Raw genomic sequence first — 19749 nt, forward strand, 5'->3', positions numbered from 1 at the left:
TATATATTAAACTCTACATTTTTAATAATCCCATCTGACTCGCGTGGGTTTTATTTTTTGTTGCCTTTTAAATTTGTCTTATTTAAAGGCCCACTGTGTGAGATTTAGCGGCATCTAATGGTCATGAATACACAGAATGTAAATATTAATCCTCATTTGAAAATATCAATACCCGTTTTATGATGTGTCAATCCTGAAACTCAGGGCACATTATCACCTCTCATGTTAATATAATTGCCTGTTACTAACAAAACACGTGCATGTTTTTGCATTCAGTGACTCTCTTTTGCTACACACACACCTTGAGTTTTTTTCTGGACATGTTCATGCAAAGACGCTCGGCCTTAAATAAGCACAACAAAGACTTTTTCATCGTCAAAACGTTGAATTGCGATTAACTTTCTAATTGCAGGTGTATCGCTTTCTTGTTAGCGTAAACATGACAGCAAAGCTGCTCTCTTTGCACCCTTGACCTTGATACATTTCAACTGGCCATTTAAAACACAAAAGGAAACGAGAATAGAATCCAAATGGAGATCATTTCCTAAATAATAGATTAACTTTCTCCTCCCTCCCTGAGAAACTGGCCTGCTGAACAAAGAAAGAAGGTGAAACATGAATGCAACCAGTAGGACTGGACCGGCAGGATGGCTGAGGCCTTTGCGCAGGAGTGTTTGTGTTTGGCTGGATGGCTGGGTGATACCGACATCACTCCCTCCTGTAAAGAATCCACACCCGCCTCTTACACAATGCAGCTGACTGCCTCATCTCAATATGACTCCTCAACGAGGCGGAGGTAATTGAACGCCCCGGTCGTGCAGAGTCTCTCCTTACAGCCGCCAGCCGCCGTCCACATGGTCTTTCTCCACCAAACCGTCAACCGGCGCATCAATTATTTCTGTCGCAGCGGTTCAAGGCCGGCTCTGTTGACAACGTCTTTGTGTGCGATGCAAGGTGAGTGTATCCACCGTTGCATAAGATGACGACGTGCATCTCCACCCAACATTTTTCTCATGTTTTCCCACTTTGATCAGTGACGTTTTCTCAGTTTTGTCCTGTCATTTCTAACTGTGATGGAGCGTGACCCACAGGGCCTCATTAAAGGGTTGTTGTGCTCATTCACAGGCGCTGCTGCCAACATGTAACCTGCCTGAAAATGCTACCTTGGAGTTTGAATGAGTTGAAAGAATGCTGTAACAGCAGCAGCTCAGCTCGTGTTCTGCTCGCCGTTGCTTGGAAACAGTGTATCATACAAACGAGTTGACTCAATAAACTCAGCTGCTTTGCCGACAATGGGATCCACTTGTGTTTTACTGTTTTCAACGTTATAGCTTTCAATCATATTGCTTCACAATGACACCTTTGTATTGCAAGCTCGTTTTTGCACATTTCCTGTCTTTGCAGCACAGACAGAACATGTCACAGACAGGAATGTAAAGCAAAACAGGTCACTGTGAACACTTCCCTGCACTTCACTTCACTTTGAGCCGTTGCTTGGTCATTCACATAAAGCACATAGGGAATGCTTGTTAAGTTGACATCCTAATAAAAACCAGACTGACATTCGGTAGACCAAGTACCAGAACCGGCCAGCAAAAAAATAAATTACGCTCGTGCAAAACATTATTTTATTTCTAACAAGCAACATGAGTTCATCATTGGCACTTGGTCATTCACTCGTCCGCCACTACACAGGCCCTACGCCAATAAAATCCACGGCAAAGTAGCGGCTACGAGCGCGAGGACGGTGAACGCGGACAGCAGAACGAACAGGCACCGCGCGGTCGTGCACACCCGGCGCCTGCGCCTGCGCTGCGGCTGCGCGTCGCTCACCACCACCGTGAGCGCGTCGCCCTCGGCCATGGGTCGCCCGTCGGCGCTTATGATAAAGATCTGGGACGCGTTGTGGCGGGGGCTGATCAGTCTCTGCCGACGGACGCGCTCGGAGATCCCCCTGAAGCAGGAGCCGACCCAGGTCCCTCTCCCCTCGGGGGACTGTCCGTGGATGCGCCGCGCACTCTCCGCCGCCACCGTCGGGATCGGAAGAGGCACCTCGAGGGTCTGCGCGTCCCCGGTGCGCTTGTCCAGCTGCAGCGCTTCCTTCTGCTTCTTGATGAACGTCAGGTGCCGACAGACGGGGCAGACGATCGTGTCCCTGACGTTGCCGCCGCAGTTGACGCTGACCAGCGTCTTGACCAGACAGTCGTGGCAGAACACATGTCCGCAGCTCAGGGTCCTCTCCGCGCCAGACAGGCTCTCGTAGCACACCGGGCACTCTTGCGCGTCCTCCTTGCCGTCTTCCTTGGGGAATGCCGCCATAGGACGGAGAAAGTCTTTTAGGCTGTTCAGTCGTTTGGATGGTTTGGTGTTTTTTGGTCGGTGGGAGAACAACGAATCCGAGTCTTTCAGCGCATGACTTTCTTTTGCTTTCAGCTCAGCTGTGGGAGGAGGCGAGAGCTGCGCCTTGTAAAACAGGAACAGGCCATGCCACCTGTGGCTGCGGTGACTCCTCTGGGGGAATCACTGCAGTGGAAGCGGTCAAGCTGGTTTGCAGTGCTTGGCGCTGGAAGTGATTTGGAATCAGAAACACATATTGAACAGCCGCAATGTACACCTAAATACATGTAAAATGTTAGAGGAAAAAAGTCAGACATGTAACAAGTAACAACACAGATACACAAACAACAAACAATACAAAACACCAACAGTCATTTCAGAGTCGAAGGGGAAAAAAAGGGGGGGGGGGGTGATTCGATCTTTCATTCATCTCTATAATTTTCAGCTGTATAATAATTATTGTAGAATTCTTATGACAGAAATCCCAAAATTCAGTCCTTGGTGTGTAGAGCGTCACCTAAGGAGTTTTCCCCAACCACTGTTGTACTCTTCCAGGAGGCTCCAATTCTCTGGAAGGTGGCTGCCACCTTGTGGTCACTCCAGGGAACTCCTAATAGACACACACACACACACACACACACACACACACACACACACACACACACACACACACACACACACACACACACACACACACACACACACACACAGATCTAGATTCAAACCTTTTTGTCTACTACGTCTATTTCTATGTCAGCACCGCCCAACGCTGACGTCGTCACCAGTGACGTCAGCTCGTACGTCCGCGTCAGGATTTACGTCGGTTCCGGGAGACGCGTTGGCAATTTCCTAAACACAGCCCAGTCAGTCACCACAGTATCGCCGAGGCCGGTGCCAGGGGGGGCGAAGGCGCGACTGTCGGTTCTTCACAGCAGCTGGATAGCGACACACGGAACACAGGCGACTGCTGGAGGACGACTTGACATGAGCAGGTACCGTCCTAAACCGGAAACTGTCATTTTTTTTCCCCCACACGTTCATTAATTATTCCTTCGTGTTTAGCCGATAGTTAGCCGTTAGTCGGTGGAATGACAGCTCGCCTTCGGTTGTGAAATGTCGACGGCTTCACCGGCTAGTTTGTGTTTAAAAAAAAAAAAAAAAAAACTCGCACAATTGCTTTGTTCTCACTGACATAATTTATTACCTTTCTTTAAACAACGTGTATCGAGCGTCGTTGTAACGCTTCCGTGCCTGCTTGTCAGAAAGCCACTAGTAAATAGATGCACGTTGCGGTCATTAGCGCTAGCTTTAATGACCGAAACGGTCCTGGTCTCCCGTCGGTATTTTCATTCCATGTGGTTTTTGGTCGCACTACATCCACGGTAGTATAGAGAACCGGCAACCAATTGTACCGCTGGGTAGTGAAAGTGTATACACACAACCACCACACCCTGTCAAGCTCGTATTGTAAATGACAAAGTACTGAACCTGTCAAGTTACACATAAAACGCTGATAAGCCACCTTATTTATAAACGCATCCGCATCGGTGCCCGAAGGTAAACTGGCTGTGTACGCAGTCAGCTGTCTAAAAATAGTAATAATAATAAAAAAAAAAGAGGATGTGAAGACTAGAAGGCTGGAAAGGGAACTGCAGCACCTTCACCATCAGCAATGCCCAGATGGCTCTACAAAAAGCAGTGTCACCATCGCCAGGACTGGCCACACATTCGAACGACAGGCAGAAAATAGAGCCCGAAACGGCACTGTGGCAACTACATGCACACTGAATATAAGCCAAATGAACAAATGATCGTAGTCATGCACAACAGTGTGTTGTGAGATGAGACAGGCAAACAACGCACACCGTAGACAATTGTACATGAAAAGGAAAACATCCCAGGTAATCTGATCTCCTCCTTCTGTGTTGTCTTCTCCGTTTACCTGAAGTGAAGATCTGAGAACTTGAGAATACTTTTGGATTATCCGCTGGTCAGATGGCCAGATGACGGCCCCTCCCTGGCCGTAAGATTCAGCCAAACGTGTTCTGTCTGGACCAGCTCGGCAAAAAGCCCACCCTCCCTTTTCCAGCCTTGTATTTTTGGGTCCGCTTCTTCCCTTGAGTTTTTCGGAAGCAGTGTTCGGACACGTGAGAGGCCTGTGGCGAGTAAAACTGTCAGTGACGCCATCTCAAAGGAATGTTTGAGGAGGCGGGCGAGCGAGCGAGCAAGCGGGCGGTCCACCTCTTTTCAACAGGAAAAAAACAAAAATCAGATAAAACTCCCCGGTCACGGTAAATATAGAAACATCCAGGTTGCTGCTGTTAGCTTGGCCTGTTTTTTTGGCTGAGGCGCCTTGTTTGCGTGCCACATCTCCTGCTGCTCAGATGGAATCTCTGATGGCATTACATGTCCACTGCTGTTATGATGGGAGTGTCACTGGCAGCTGCTGCAGGCTCCTCCGAGCCCTTGCAGACTGACTCCCCAAGGCAGCCGTTTCCAGATGTATGTAATAATTTCCTGTAACAAGCCTTGTAGATCCACAGAGAGATCACAGTCTTGCTTGTAATCTCACTAGAAACGAGGAGCAACTGCCTACAGTGCCCAGTGAAGAGTTTTTGTTTTTGTTTATGTTTATGACGGGAGAAGTGCAGAAGACACTAAACCCGCAGTGAGAACTACTAGACAAAGCTGCAAGAGCACATCCTCTGGTATTCGGTGTCGGCATGACTTTGTTGCTGCTGTTGAATTAGTTATGTTGATGACACGTGTTGAGCGTAGACATTTAATGAGGAGGAGGAGGAGGAGGAGGAGGCGGCGGCACACTTTCACGGGCTGTTTAGAGAACGACTCATGGGCCACAGTGTGGCTGTCAGGTTGATCAGATCAAGCCTCAACCACTTCAGCATTATGAAATGTAATTGTCCCTCTATATAGGTGTGGTAGTAGCCTGAACCTCAGTGCCACTGCATGTAGAGGCCAAACACGTCGTATTCCTGTAACGTCAGGCAAAGTTCTATTACAAAAGATGCAGTTCAGCAGAGTCCCAGCTTTATTTAATCATCTTTTTCCAGATGAGACAACCATTCTTTTTTCCCTCCTTGGAGCAGTTTGTCTTTTTTCACTTATAAATGATGAGTAAATCTCACCTTAGCTTTTGAGATAAAGTGCGTGCGAGACGCGCTGTACCCGAGTTTGCAAATTCGCTGATGCAAAATCGTCGACGTGTTGTGCCGCCATCCGGCCGTCTCTGATGCTAATGGATTTGTTTTTTGTTTTTTTTTGTTGTTGGATCCTCAGGCTGCCCTGACATGGACACAGAGATGATTCCCAAATTTACGTCAAAGGATGAGGAAGTGGACTACTGGAAGTCTCAGGCTCTCAAGTATAAGAAGAGGTAGGTTTGTGTTTGCGCTTGCTCAACTTGCCACGTTCCCACTGACCTGAGTGTGTGTGTGTGTGTGTGTGTGTGTGTGTGTGTGTGTGTGTGTGTGTGTGTGTGTGTGTGTGTGTGTGTGTGTGTGTGTGTGTGTGTGTGTGTGTGTGTGTGTGTGTGTGTGTGTGTACTCCTCCCGCATGTTCACGGAAATGTTTGCATACGAAGCTTCTGCCTGGTTCTCAGCTCTGACCGGGTTATGTAACACCGGGCTCTATATTTGCGACCTCTTGTTTTAAAAGAACGGCTTTCCGACCAAAATCCTCGTGGCGGCAGCGAAATTACTGCCCTGAGTTCCAGAGGACCATCACATTCAACCACATCATTTCCAAACTTTTGAAGTTTACTGTAAGAGCCCGGAAACTTTGTGAGCTGCCTTTTAAAGGGCAAACCGATGGCACAAGCGTTATGAAATCAGCGACCACAAACTGTTGTGGTTTTTGCTGTGGAGGAAGCGACTGCGACTGTGACTTCTCGCCGACGGGGCGACGTGCGAATCCAGCGCACTGACACCCGCAGGGGGTTAAACCTCAGCCGGCTCTCTGCGGGCACAAAATGGAGAAGGAACAAAAAAATGCCTCCAAACGGCATCATGGAAAAAGATGGTAGCGAGCGTCAAGTGTGGCGTGGCACTCTGTCAGGGTGGTGTAACTGTATACCGCTGACGACCTGCAGCCTTTATTGGTCACCTATTAGGATCTTATCTCTCTAAAAATAAACTTTACCTTGCGCTGAGACCAGAGGGCTCCGACATTGTAACGCTGTCTGCGGCAATGTCTCTTTGTCAGCTTAGCAGCTCGGTTTTTGTGCTCGGCTCTCATGCGAGCAGACTAGCATTTTCTGACCAACACACACACACACACACACACGCACACACACATGCACACACACACTCTGTGTGAAAGAGGACGAGGTGGCTGGCTGTTGCACAGGACAGTCACAGCGGTTTGTTGTGCTGATGTAGCAGCCGCTGACGGTGCTGTTGGTATGTGTGGAACGACCCCGGCACAACAACTGATTCACTGTTCAGGCACAAGTGAGCTGATCCCCCCCGACTGTGTGTGTGTATGTATGTGTATGTGTATGTGCACGAGGGATGTTAACAATTAATCGATTATCGATTAATTGTCGATTAAGAATTTAATCGATTAAATTAAATTAAATTAGTCACCATTAATTCAATATTTTTTACATGGGTAGTTAATATCAGTGTGTGTGTGTGTGTGTGTGTGTGTGTGTGTGTGTGTGTGTGTGTGTGTGTGTGTGTGTGTGTGTGTGTGTGTTCTGCACACATTTTTCTTCTTTCCTCTCAAAGTCGGCCCTGAAATGTTTCACATCCTGTTGTTGAGCCTCCGTCCTCTCTTTCCGTTCCCTCTGACCCACCCCAAAAACTTTTGACCTTTGACCCCCTCCTCACAGCTGAGGGTTCACGATCACGGTGCCTGTTTTCTCCCGACTCCTGCGCCTCTGAAGCCGCCCTCCCGTCTCAGTTCAGCTGTCTCCCCCCAGCCGTATATTTAGAGCGCTTAACTTGGCAGCGGCGCTGAGCCGCTTCCTGTTTGGCCAGGAGGCCGCAGCGAAGGTTACAAACCTACAAATACCTGGCTGGCTCCTTCATTGCAGGTCTATTTGTGGTCGGCGGAGATGAAGCCACGTCTGGCGCTCACCTCTCAGGACAATAGCGAGATTTCTAGAAGCTGCAGACCTCCTGTTCAGCCTGTCAGGGGGTCAGGAGGTCTGTGGAGGCTTGAATAGGCTGCTGGAAATTGACTGGTGGAGACACCTGGACTGCTTTTATCCTCCCAATGATGTACACAATTACTCTCATGACATAGCCAAGATATTTTGTGAATTATTAGTGAAATTGAAACTTCCAAACAGGAGCGTATTTCCAGAGGCTCCGACAAATATAAGGCTGAAAGTAACAGGAAAGAAAAGCAAAAGCTCTCTTCGATTCGATGAACCCTCATCGTGGTTGTTCACCTGCCTCTGTGTTCACCCCCACAGTTGCCAGGAAGCCCAAGAGGAGCTGCAGGAGTTCCAGGAAGGGAGCCGAGAGCTGGAGGCCGAGCTGGAGGCGCAGCTCTGCCAGGCGGAACACCGCCTGCGAGACCTGCAGAGTGAAAACGAGCGGATGAAGAACGAGATGGCCAACATCAAGGTAACCGGGCCGGTCGGGCTCAGCGTAGCTCCGACGGTCGGCTTCTGACGTCAGTCAGCGAGTTTGAAGGCTAATTAACCAATTCGCACCTAAGTGGTTATCTGATCCTCCGCTGGGACGCAGAGGACACGGTTCTAGTGTCTTATTTTGTGTGTTGGGTCTTAAGAAAGCCGCCTCTTAGGTAATAATCCCGCAGCAACCTATAAGTGGATGCCGGGATGAAGAGGAGAAAAATAGAAAGCGCAGTCTGGTTCGACCCGGGCAGGTCATTCAAAGTGTATTCAAATATCCAGAACATGTTCTTATTCACAGTACAGGGACCAACTGTGGATTTGCTGCTTGCTTTTGATAGAAAATGAATCAGAGGGTGAATCGAAGGGGTCGCAGGTCCGGCTTTCCTGTGTTTGTGCTTCAGGGGCCCACAATGGCAGCATGCAGCCCTGCAGAAAAACCCTACTGTAACGCACCACAAGACAAATGAGCCGCTGGGGCCTCCCCAGCCCTCCAGGGAACATAAAGGCTCTTTGAAAGTGAAATAATGTGGAAGAGCACCAGAACTGTCCCATGATTCATCAGGTTGTCGCAGGGCTGCTATTGTGTCATGCGGATGAGTAATGATGGAAAAAACCAAAAAAACTGGTGCTGACACACTACACACGTCCCAAAGCGGAAATGAAACCGCTTCGTTGCGTATCTCTCACTTCCTGTTTATTCCTGTTGTGAAAAAGACGAGAGTTCCTCAAAGTGAGGCTGAGATGTCACAGTCGCCCTCCGGTGGCGGCAAGCGGAACATGCACCGTTTTAAAAAACTATCTCTAAAATCATAAAATTAGGATTTTTTTTCTGATTCTGTTTTTGGCTTCACAAAGTCCTAAATGAGTTTTCCGCTGTGCGCCGTCCTTCAGGAGAAGCTGGAGCAGCAGTACGCCCAGAGTTACAAGCAGATCTCCGGGCTGGAGGACGACCTCGGCCAGACGCGCAGCATCAAGGAGCAGCTACACAAATACGTGCGGGAGCTGGAGCAGGCCAACGACGACCTGGAGAGAGCCAAAAGGTTCGAGTGGCTCAGTGTCGGATCACAGTGGTGGTGTGGTTCGCTTTAATGCGAATGTGTTTAAGGAAAAAAACAGCTGATTACAATCGCGAGCTGTTTTATCTATTTTACAAAACCTTTCTAAAGAGACTTTTGTAGGCCAAATGTTTTGAAAACTAGATTAAGATGCAGAGTTTGACAAAAAAGACAAATTCATCTTCATCACTGTGTGTGTCTGTCTGTGTGTGTCTGTCTGCGTGTGTGCGTGCAGGGCGACGATAGTGTCGCTGGAGGACTTTGAGGGCCGCCTGAACCAGGCCATCGAGAGAAACGCCTTCCTGGAGAGCGAGCTGGACGAGAAGGAGTCCCTGCTGGTGTCGGTGCAGCGGCTGAAGGACGAGGCTCGGGGTAAGAGGCACTGACCGGGGGGGCCGGGGGGGGTTGGAGCAGTTAGGGGGGCGGCGGAGAACGTTCTCACTCGGCTAACTCGACCGCCTCCCCCGCAGACCTGAGGCAGGAGCTGGCGGTGCGGGAGCGAACGACGGACCGGATGTCGGCTCCCAGCTCGCCCACCCTGGACATCGACAAGATGGATTCTGCGGTCCAGGCCTCGCTGTCGCTGCCGGCCACGCCAGTGGGAAAAGGACTGGAGCACTCCTTCATCGGGCCCAAAGGTTCTTCTATTGACTTGTTCATTTTCTCAAATTGCTCTGGGCTCCTCGCTGGCCGCCTGAAGGGAGTCGTTGTCTAACATTGCCTCGCGCTCGTGTGCAGCCTTGACCAACGGGTGCGGCAGCTCGTCACTCACACCCTCCGCCAGGATCTCGGCGCTCAACATCGTCGGCGATCTCCTGAGGAAAGTCGGGGTCGGTGTCTTCATTCACATTCTGTTTTTCGCTTGTTCATAAAAGGGGAAGGGTTCATTTTTAAGTCGTGGCTCTTTGGCCTAAATTCGGATGTGCGTTTGTGTTTTTTTCCCCCGACCAGGCTCTGGAGTCCAAACTGGCCGCTTGTCGGAACTTTGCGAAGGACCAGGCGGCGAGGAAAAACTTCTCCAAGGACAACGGCGCCGTCATCAACGGCAACGCGACCAAGTTCTCGCACTCGCTGCACACCACTTACTTTGACAAAACGTGAGTCTTTGATACCAGACCACGCTCTCTCGTCTCTTCATGAAGTGCATGTTGGTGATGGTGTGCGTGCTTGTGCGTGTATTGTTGTAGTACTCGAGATGGGTCTTGGTCTCGAGACCAACATGGGTCTGGGACTGGACGGACTGGGGTTTTTTGAAGACCGTTCTGGTCTCGATCTCGATGCTCTCGAGTCTTGACAGTGTCTTGGTCTCGCTCGGTGGCATCTTGACTTCAACACTGTGTGTGTGTGTGTGTGTGTGTGTTTTGGGTTAAAACTGCAGGACCGTCAACGGACTGGACCCCGGCTCGCTGACCTCCATGGCGGCCACCAGAGCCGTGCCCCCCCCCGGCATGCTGCCACTGAGCGTGTGAGGAGGCCACACAACTCAACGCAACACGACAACGGCAACAACTCCACTGAGACTGCAACGCAGCGGACACACAGGAACAGAGGACACTTGAAAGAAGTGTGTGTGTGTGTGTGTGTGTGTGTGTGTGTGTGTGTGTGTGTGTGTGTGTGTGTGTGTGTGTGTGTGTGTGTGTGTGTGTGTGTGTGATTATGCTGCTTTGTTTTTTTGTTTGTTTTGTTTATTTTTTTCAAACAGTGTTTAAGGGAGGGAGCTCGGCTACAGAACAAGACGGCGGTTGCAGCTCTGTGTGCACCTTCCACTGGGTGCATCTTCATGCGTGCATATACTTTAACCACATACGTGCATGTGCCTAAAACTGTGCTTGTATGAATGTCGCCACATTGGCATTGTGCTTCTCTATTCTTCAGTTTCTTTGCTTGTCCCCCCCCCCCCGACAAAAGGTCTTTTAATGGCCACAGCTTCTTTTTTTTTTTCCTTCCTGTTTTATTATTTTAATTAAATTGCACAGATTGATTTAGAATGTATTTTTATTTAAAAGGGATATGTTCATACTGACTAATTTATCTCGCGGTTTGCTTTTAAATGCATTTTTTTTTTTTTTTTTAATTTCATTTTATTTTGCCATTTTATTTTGTGCGTTTGTGTGTGTCTGACTGAAGTGAATGTTGATCGTTCAAAGCCATGTAGCGGCGCTGAGGACGCTCCTCTCCTCACCAGCTATTTGCTGTTTTATTTATTTGGAAGTAGTGTTAAAAGTTCAGACCTCAGCTGGTTCTGTCCGTCGGGTTCAGACTGCACTCAAACTGCTCTTCGCACACGTTGCAGTGATTTGTCCACTTTAAAAAAGAAAAAGAAAAAAAAAGAAAAAAGTTTAACAGATTTAAGGCTTTAAGACTAACGGGAGATGTTCTGAGATTTTTGCTACCCTGGTTGGCTGCTGGTTTCTTTGCTGCCTTTGTTTCTCTGCAGCCAATATGACTGATGTCAGTTTGACCTGTGATTTTTAGCAGATTAGAAATTGGAAAATTATCTATTTTTTTTTTTTTTTAATCCCTGCCAAAATCCATTTGACCTACATTTTCTCCACTTTTGTAAAAGCCGTTGATTTTTATCTGACACGGCGAAGTCCTGATGGGCCTCCGAGCCTGCGAATAAATCCTGTCCTGCCGTCGGTGTATGTAACTGAAAAGGATTGTAATTTTGCCGACCGTATTTGTACATACTGACTTTTCTTTCTTCTTTTTTTTGTTGTTTGGCATTAATGTACCTTATTTATTTCAGATTATGTATGGCATGTCCAAATACCAGATGGTTGAAGCCATTATATTGAGATATCAGATTTTTTTTTGTTAAAATTGTTTAAACAAATAAATACAGACTGAGGCAACAAAAATTTAAAAGGGGTTTATTTTATTAATTAAAGATGATAAATTACATAGTGCACTACTTAAAATCTTAATTTCCTGTACATTAAAATACACACATGGAGTAAAAGGTATAATAATTCCAAGCCTTTTTTGACAATTTAACCCCAGTGATCCATGGGCAGCTTCCACAGGCTCAGAGGCCAAGGGCCTCCTCCACGATGTCCTTCAACACATACTTCTTGACCTTAAGAAATAAAGGAAAATGTCACACCCAGTTTTGTAAACCTAAGCAGTCATGTGTTGGAAGTTAATGGGGAAAAGCAGACGTACCTTTCCGGAAACTGTCAAGGGGAAGCTGTCTACAAACGTCACATAGTGCGGGATCTTGAAGTGAGAAATCTGGTGGAGGAAAAACAAATATCTGTCAGAAAATTGAAAACATTTGCAGATGTTTTCTCTCTCTCTCTCCCTCTTTGAAGCCATTTCTCACCTGGCCTTTACAGAAGGCTTTTATCTCCTCCGGACTCGAGGTCTGGCCGTTCTTCAGTTGGATGCAGGCGCACACCTGCTCCCCCATCCTCTCGTCTTTCACACCAACCACCTGCAAAACAAGCATGTTTTAAAGAAGAACCGAGAAAAGCTCACATGCTTTGCTAAGATTCCATTTAGAAATGTTTTCCAATGACTCTCTTGCCCAGGGATGGACAAACTTTGACTCGTGGCCCACAATGCGTTCTATAATTTGACATTAGGGCCAGAGTAGGAGCAGATGGAAGGAGTGTTTTGGTGACCCACCTCATAGGAGGAAAAATAAACATTATCATGGGATATGTAATGTCTATTAAAAATGAACAAAAGCATTGCAACAAAATATCTGTCCTTGAAGCCCCTCAGGATTTTGCTCTTTATAGAAAGGACTCTTAGAACACTGAAAAGAATCCTAATCACGCGAGTCCAACGAAGTTTCATTCTCAGCGGGAAGCTAAAATGTTTTACCAGGAGGTTGTAAACAGAGGGCTAAACATACTGAGGTTTTCAGTAATTAATCCTGCACAGATGCTCCACTGGAGCAACAAAATGTGCATCAAGTGGGACCTTTAACCGCTTCTGATCTCTGCTGCCCTCTGGTGGTTGAGATTCGCACCTGCACGTCCTGCACTTTAGGATGTGTGTGCAGAAACTGCTCGACCTCGGCAGGGTAGATGTTCTCCCCGCCGCGGATGATCATGTCCTTCAAGCGGCCTTCGATGCGGCAGTAACCCAGGCCGTTGAGACTGGCGGTGTCACTGTGTGCACAGAGCCAACTGGGGGTGAGCGTTGTGCACGGTTCATGCATTCACATGGACTTTGAAACCCACCATAATCTTAGAACAAACACATGGGCCAAAGTGCACCTACCCGGTCTTGTACCAGCGGCTCGGAGTGATGGTTTCCCTGTTCTTCGCCTCGTCATCCCAGTATCCCAACATCACGCAGTAGCCTCGGATCAACAGCTCCCCGGTGCCCCCCAGAGGGACAGTTTGCCCATCGGTGTCCACCACTTTAGCCTACAGGAAAAGTCACAGAGGAGTAAGTCCCAGCGTGTCTGGCATAGACACGGTAGGTCAAGTCTGGGGGTGAAATACCTCCGTGTGGCTCATGATACAGCCGACAGTATTCAGCTTCAGGTCATCCGAGTCTTGTGGGAATCCAAGGAATGTAACCGGGCTGTTTTCAGTCGTTCCATAAAGTACCTGTTATGGGGAGAAAAAAAGAATGCACATTTTTTCATGGCTCCATGTGAACAGCGTTCACTATGAATTGATTGTGTCTCTGCATCTTACTGGCAAACTTTTTTTTTATTTTTTTTATCTAATTATTTATTTGGGGGGATGTGCACCGCTGCTTACTGTTATCTCTTTCATGTTCATGTTTGTTCTCAGTTTTCTCAAAATCTCTGCCGGGCATGGAGCACCACCCATGAGACCTGGAAGAAGAGGTTGCTGTCAGTGGCTGTCTAGCAAGCATGTTTGTTTGTTCTTCTGGCCAAAGTTAATGTCTGTCAGGTGTCCTACCGGCTTCAACTGACGAAAAGTCGTACTTATGCAAATCCTGGTTGACCATGTCGGTGAACATTGTCGGAGTGCCATAGACCACATTGCACCTGGTCAGCAGATAAGAAGGGCAAAAGGTCGCATGTGCAAAAAGCGAACACACGTGCCTTGCAGAGATAAGGGCGCTTACTTTTCCGTCTGAATGGCCTGGAGGTTGGCTTCACTGTTGTAGCCGTTGGAGGGGAAGACTAGAGTGACGCCGTGCACCGCCATGATCATCCCACCCAACACAGAGCCAAAGCAGTGGTACAGGGGCACCGGTACGCATATCCGCACTTCAGGCTAAAAGGAGGATGAAAGAAGGAAAAAAAAAAAAAAAAAGTAAAAACTTTTCTAGGGCTGTTTTAGCTGCCTGATGCAGACATGATGATAGACTCACTCTGATGTCAAATCTCATCCTCAAACCAAAGAAGTAGGCGTTGTTGACAATGTTGTGGTGGGACAAAGCGGCCCCCTTCGGGTTCCCTGTGGTCCCCTGGAACAGAGCAAACACAACCTGGTTCCAGCGGCTCCACTCTTATGTCTCCTGCCGTTTCCTGACGGAACGCCGGCGGTTACCGAGGTGAACTGGATGTTGATGGGGTCGTCGGAAGACAGCTTCCCCTGCAGCTCCGACAGCTCCTTCTGGTGCCGACTCTCCCCTGCTTGCATCACGTCGTCCACGTGGAGCATCCCCGGCTGCCTGCTGTCCATCACGATCACCATCCTCAGATCCGGCAACCTGGGAGACCCAGAGGGCGTCTTCAGCGTTGTGGCATGATCCACAAATACACACTCGGTAGAGACGAAAGCTCTGCAAGGTCGTCACATGGTGTCACTTCTAACACAATGTCCAAGCTCGGTCCATATGTGACGTCACAAAGGGAGCTGTTACCTCTCCCTGGCTAGTGGCAACAACCAGCCAGGAGCTCAGAGAAAAACTTTTTGCCCACCTCCAAACATGGAGAAGGTCCAACAAAACATCACTTTTAACAGGACGCTAACACCAAAGCTAAGTTTCAGTGCTGGTCCGTAAACAGAGGGCGAATTCTAAGCCGTTTACTGCAGATGTATAGTTTCTTTAGATAATGAATCATGCGAGCAAGACACGAAAATAATACGAGATCCTTAGCAGATAAGACGCACCTTCTTACATTCCAACAACACAAAGTTAATTATTAGTCACCAGACCCCAAAACCACAAAGGGGCGTGTGCCATGGCAGAGTACTACTACGCGGCTGGTGATTGGCTGCTGCGCTGCCGAGGAGCGGCTATGAAGGAAGGCAGTCAGATCGTCGCCGCCGGTAAGCAGCACTGATCTACCAAGCAGACACACTTTATGCAATTCCACTTTTGACCACTAGAGGCAGACCCAGGTTTCTGTTTCAATGATATTTATTCCCGTGAATGATTAGTTTGAGCAGGCATGGGCAAACTACGGCCCGGGGGCCATATGCGGCACGTTAACCTTTTTAATTGGGCCGACCAAACTTGAAGAAATTGTACTAATAGTAAATAAAATAGCTGTATTTTCAACAACCATTTTTTCAGTGTTTTAAGAGTTATTTCAATAAAGAGCTAAATGCCGTAGGGCTTCACAGACATGAAATGTTGTTGTCATGCTTTTCTTCATTTTAAATTGACATGAAAGCACATTTTCTACATATCCTACAATATCTTTTTTTCTCCTATAAGGTTGGTCCCCAAAACACTCCATCCATCTGCTCCTGCCTGGCCCCTTCCTGACCCTGTCAAATTTTAGAAGCTATTGTGGCCCACCAGACAAAAAGTTTGCCCACCCCTAAGTTAGAGCGTGTAAGTTTAGTTTTGTTATTGTTGTTGTGAGGATATCTGATCACATTATGTAAGTATTCAAATGATCTGATCTGATTAAGAAATTGGAATGGTCTCTCTTCACGTTGTCCCCCAGACACCGCGACACTGGGCGTGACATTGTGGTTTTTGCTGGACTCAGTACTTGGCGCTGTGACAGACCTGGAGCTTTTGATCATGCGCTCATTAGACGTGCTGATCTCCGGACAGATCTCCCTCAGCATGTCGCAGTAGTTTTGTGTTTTAAAAGTGGTGGGGCAGACCACAGCTTTGCACTGGACCTGAACATTCGAAAAAAAGAAAACAATGAGCTCGGTATTCTAAAGTCATTCAGACCTCAGACGTCCTCACAACAGAACTTATCTCACCTTCTTTAGTGCAAAGTCCACCTCCCGGGCTTGATACGCCGTGTTTAATGACACCTGCACGGATAATAATAATAATAATAATAATAATAATAATAATAATAATAATGATAATGATAATAATGATAATACATTTTATTTGAAGGCGCCTTTCTGGCACTCAAGTACACCGTACAGACATCATAAATAATAATCATAAAAACACACAGGCTGTAAAAAAGGGTTTTAAAAAAAGTTGCAAACAAGTAAAACCAAAGATATCAAAATTTGCAAAACATATAAAATCAGAGAGAAAAGGCAGTCCTGAGCAGGTGGGTTTTAAGGGAGGATTTGAAGAGGAGGATAAAGACACTTTTTAATGTTTTCAACACCTCCTACTGCAAAATGATCAAAGCACACACCGCACGGCTCGTGTTTCGTCATAATTGAGGTCAACGGTCTGAAGTCATTTTACAACTGCAGAGCAGAAACAAAGCAACTCATACTCTCACACACGATTGCACCGTGACATTTACTCTGCGGCGTTCACCCAAACACTGACCATTATGATTCCAGCTTTGGCTGACGCAAACTGGAAAAGGATCCACTCGTACGTGTTGGGTCCCCAGACACCCAGGCGGTCACCGGGACTCAGACCCACAGCGAGGAGGCCTGCAGCCACTTTATCCACCTGCACCGAGACAACAGTTTCAGCCCAACGACAAGATTGGACAAGACGGCGTGCATGCTTTAACGCCGTTAAAAGACGAACACGCACGTCATGTTGAAACTGCGAGAAGGTTTTGCGAATGCCATCCTGCAGGAAGATCACAGCCTCCCGGTCGGGCCACCGCTGGGCAGAGGAGTCGAGGCTCTGGCTGACAGTATGGTGGAGGAGGGAGGCTGAGGAGGTGCCGTGGACATAGCTGCTGGTCAGGGTGGGGACGGAGGGAGGAGTGTCTACGTGGAGCGACCTGCCGGTAAAAAACAGGATGAGAGACAAGTGTGTCGGCAGACCACAATGGTATCACAAAAACAGGCTTGGCTTGTATGTAGGGTTGCGCCACCTCCTAGAGTTTCAAATCCGGGACATCCTGGGGGGCGGGTCAGGGGGGGTTGTTGATCTCTCAAGTCTGTCGACGACGGGGGGGGGGGGGGGGTGGCATCCCCGAAATATGCGGGACAAAGTGAAGTGCGTCCCGTATCAGTTCATTACGGGACAGGTTTTTTAGTTGCCAAATACGGGACAATCGCGTATTTTACGGGAGGGTTGGCAACCCCATCTAGACCACAGATGGAGATCAAATGAGGTTTCGTAATTTTCCCTAAAAAACGGGACAAATTGTGTCCCGGGAGAGATTTTATTTTTCCCGGGACAGGTGGTGAAAAAAGAGAACAATTCTGGGAAAAACGGGACGGGTGGCAACTCTACTTGTATGGTTCAATAAACAGTTCTCATAGCAGCTGTGATTAATTATCAGTGATGTGGTCAACAACAGGAAGAAACAGAGTCAGATAGTGTGGAGAAGGACAACCTGTTTTTCACCCCAACAATTAAAAGCTTCAGTTTAAATGTCAATATTAGAGAAATAGTGCCATTTTCATAAATAAATAATAATAAAGTGACCTTTATTGGAAAGTCCATGTGCTTTGTTTTAGACTGAGGAAGTCAAAGGGAAGTAGAACCAAGATCAAAACTTCCAATTTCTGTGTGACGAAAAGTCTGAACCACTGAGCTGCTTATGAACAATCCAGGTGATTAAGTACTCATGACAGACTATTGTTCGAGGAGCCGCTGCAACATCAGATGTTAGGCCATTGTGAACACAGGGGACAAATGGAAATAGAAAAGAAGATGCAGTGGGAAAAAACAAGGCAGTAGCTAGCTAGTAGCTGCTAGCTAGGCTTAACTGACTGATGGCCCTGACTATTATACTAATGAACCTACAAAATGAACTGTGTTCACTCACTCCACTGCTCTGACACATTAGTGTGCACATGCACAGCTGAAATGTGAAATCACCTTCCTCTCCAAAAAGGTTAAAAAGTTAAAAAGTTAAAAAAACAAACAAAAAAAACAAATGATTGAAGGCTGCATTTAATAAATGACAGCATTGGCCAGATTGACATAGTTTGGTCAGTCTAAAACGTGGCACATTCGCTTAAAAAAACAAACAAAAACAAAAAAACACATAAGAAAACATGCTCCCTGACCAGGCGATCGCCCACGTGATCCCTGACCGCACAGGCCACTCACCGTGACAGCTGCACTGCTCCCAGGTTGCATAACCGCCAGGTCCTGCTGAGTCGGATTCCCTCCAAAGACCTGAGGCTTCTGGTGCAGCACCTACGCAGCGACAGAGAAATCATTGTTTCCCCCCCGAAACTCCCCCTAAATAGGCTCTGCAGCAGCTTGACCGGAGTGCAGACCTTCCACTCAGAAGACACAGACAGGCACAACAACCGGCTGCGAGCTCCACTGGCCCCCGTCCCCCTCCACTACCCCTTGTATAATCTTTAACTTACACTCTGCCTTTATTGGCTGAAGGTATCTTACCAGCGCTCATTCCTCATACCTGTGAAACGTTTTCAAGCTCAGCCACGCCCCAAACCAATCATTACTTTCAGCTGAATGGTCATGAAAAAAACGCCCACTTTACTGTATGGGGGCTGGAGCTGTCATGTCTTATCCTTTTGAATTAATCCTTTGTATTAGCTTTCGTCAAACGTTTTTTTTTTAAACAAACAAACAAAAAAAAAGACACACCAGGAAGGATTAGAGTAAAGAATAGAACGTTTTTTTTAGTTTTTTTTTTTTTTACTGTGATTCAGCCCGCTGTATTTCCTGTTGGCAGTGTTGTTCGTTAATTTGAGTGGGAGGTAAAAATTTTTTTTTTTCGCAAAATCAACTTGAGCAACGCATTGCAACACATAACGTTGGTCTAAACCCTGTCTGGAAACTCCCCAAACATGACTTTTCAAAAGTGAAAGAGAGGCGAGTTGTTCTTTTTTTTTCTTGTTCGGTCTCCTCGTCATCATCATCAGCTGTTGCAGCAAACAGAGGGCTAAATATGCAGCCCACTGGGCTGTTTTTGGGCATACTTAATTTTGCAAAACTGCTCGGCTAGATTCAAAGGATGACAAAATGAGCATCTTGCATTGGGTATAATGAGGTTAAAGGTGTGAAATGTGTTGTCATTCAGTATTGTTAATGTTCAATCAAAGCTGTTGTTTGCAGATTGGCAGTGCACTTTGTAAATCGCTGAGTTGATGAAATCCAACAGCATCAGTCTTTCAATCGCCACAGACCTTCAGTCAGTCGTTGGCAGGAACAATACAGGTTGAGACTTGCCACTCCTCCTGCTAATATTTCAATGATGAGAAACAGTCTGCGCTACGGAGCCCCAGAGGGGACATGGGGCAAAATAAATAAATAAATAAATGAATAAAATAAAAATAAAAATATTTTTTTCCCTGATCTGAATGTCCCCTCGGGGACTCCGTAGTGACGTTAATGTTCTTCTGTGTCAGTTAGGTTGTCATTGAAGACAAGAACAACATCAATGGAGCGGTCATTCTCACTATATTCTCCTGTGAGACCTCTCTGGCGCGAAGGTAGTCCTCTAAATCCTCCTCCATGCTTCCACATTGCCGCTAAGCTATC

The 19749-nt window shown here is 47.2% G+C and overlaps 3 protein-coding genes across 3 annotated transcripts; 1 reads left to right on the plus strand and 2 right to left on the minus strand.

Annotated features, from left to right (window-relative positions):
* Window positions 1–65: 65 nt before the first annotated feature.
* On the minus strand, window positions 66–2709 carry LOC142892936 (RING finger protein 222). The gene has a single exon (XM_076033084.1). It carries the CDS (start codon window positions 2317–2319, stop codon window positions 1699–1701), a length of 621 nt encoding a protein of 206 aa, XP_075889199.1. The 5' UTR covers window positions 2320–2709; the 3' UTR covers window positions 66–1698.
* A 461-nt stretch (window positions 2710–3170) lies between these two features.
* Window positions 3171–11868, plus strand: ndel1b (nudE neurodevelopment protein 1-like 1b). The gene is made up of 9 exons (XM_076033083.1): window positions 3171–3329; window positions 5635–5731; window positions 7778–7931; window positions 8837–8985; window positions 9236–9372; window positions 9471–9638; window positions 9739–9830; window positions 9952–10097; window positions 10379–11868. Exons 2-9 carry the CDS (start codon window positions 5646–5648, stop codon window positions 10467–10469), a joined length of 1023 nt encoding a protein of 340 aa, XP_075889198.1. The 5' UTR covers window positions 3171–3329; window positions 5635–5645; the 3' UTR covers window positions 10470–11868.
* LOC142892933 (medium-chain acyl-CoA ligase ACSF2, mitochondrial-like) lies at window positions 11858–18591 on the minus strand. Its single transcript, XM_076033082.1, has 16 exons — window positions 18343–18591; window positions 16864–17059; window positions 16648–16776; window positions 16110–16163; window positions 15904–16022; window positions 14487–14649; window positions 14308–14403; window positions 14059–14210; window positions 13890–13978; window positions 13725–13801; window positions 13461–13568; window positions 13234–13382; window positions 12980–13121; window positions 12326–12436; window positions 12166–12234; window positions 11858–12079 (listed from the first exon to the last, which is right to left on the minus strand). Exons 1-16 carry the CDS (start codon window positions 18453–18455, stop codon window positions 12029–12031), a joined length of 1818 nt encoding a protein of 605 aa, XP_075889197.1. The 5' UTR covers window positions 18456–18591; the 3' UTR covers window positions 11858–12028.
* Between the last annotated feature and the right edge of the window lie 1158 nt (window positions 18592–19749).

Source organism: Nelusetta ayraudi, unplaced genomic scaffold, assembly GCF_046127955.1.
Source record: "Nelusetta ayraudi isolate G7.1 ecotype Tasmania unplaced genomic scaffold, CSIRO-AGI_Nayr_v1 ptg000040l, whole genome shotgun sequence".
Lineage (NCBI taxonomy): Eukaryota > Metazoa > Chordata > Actinopteri > Tetraodontiformes > Monacanthidae > Nelusetta > Nelusetta ayraudi.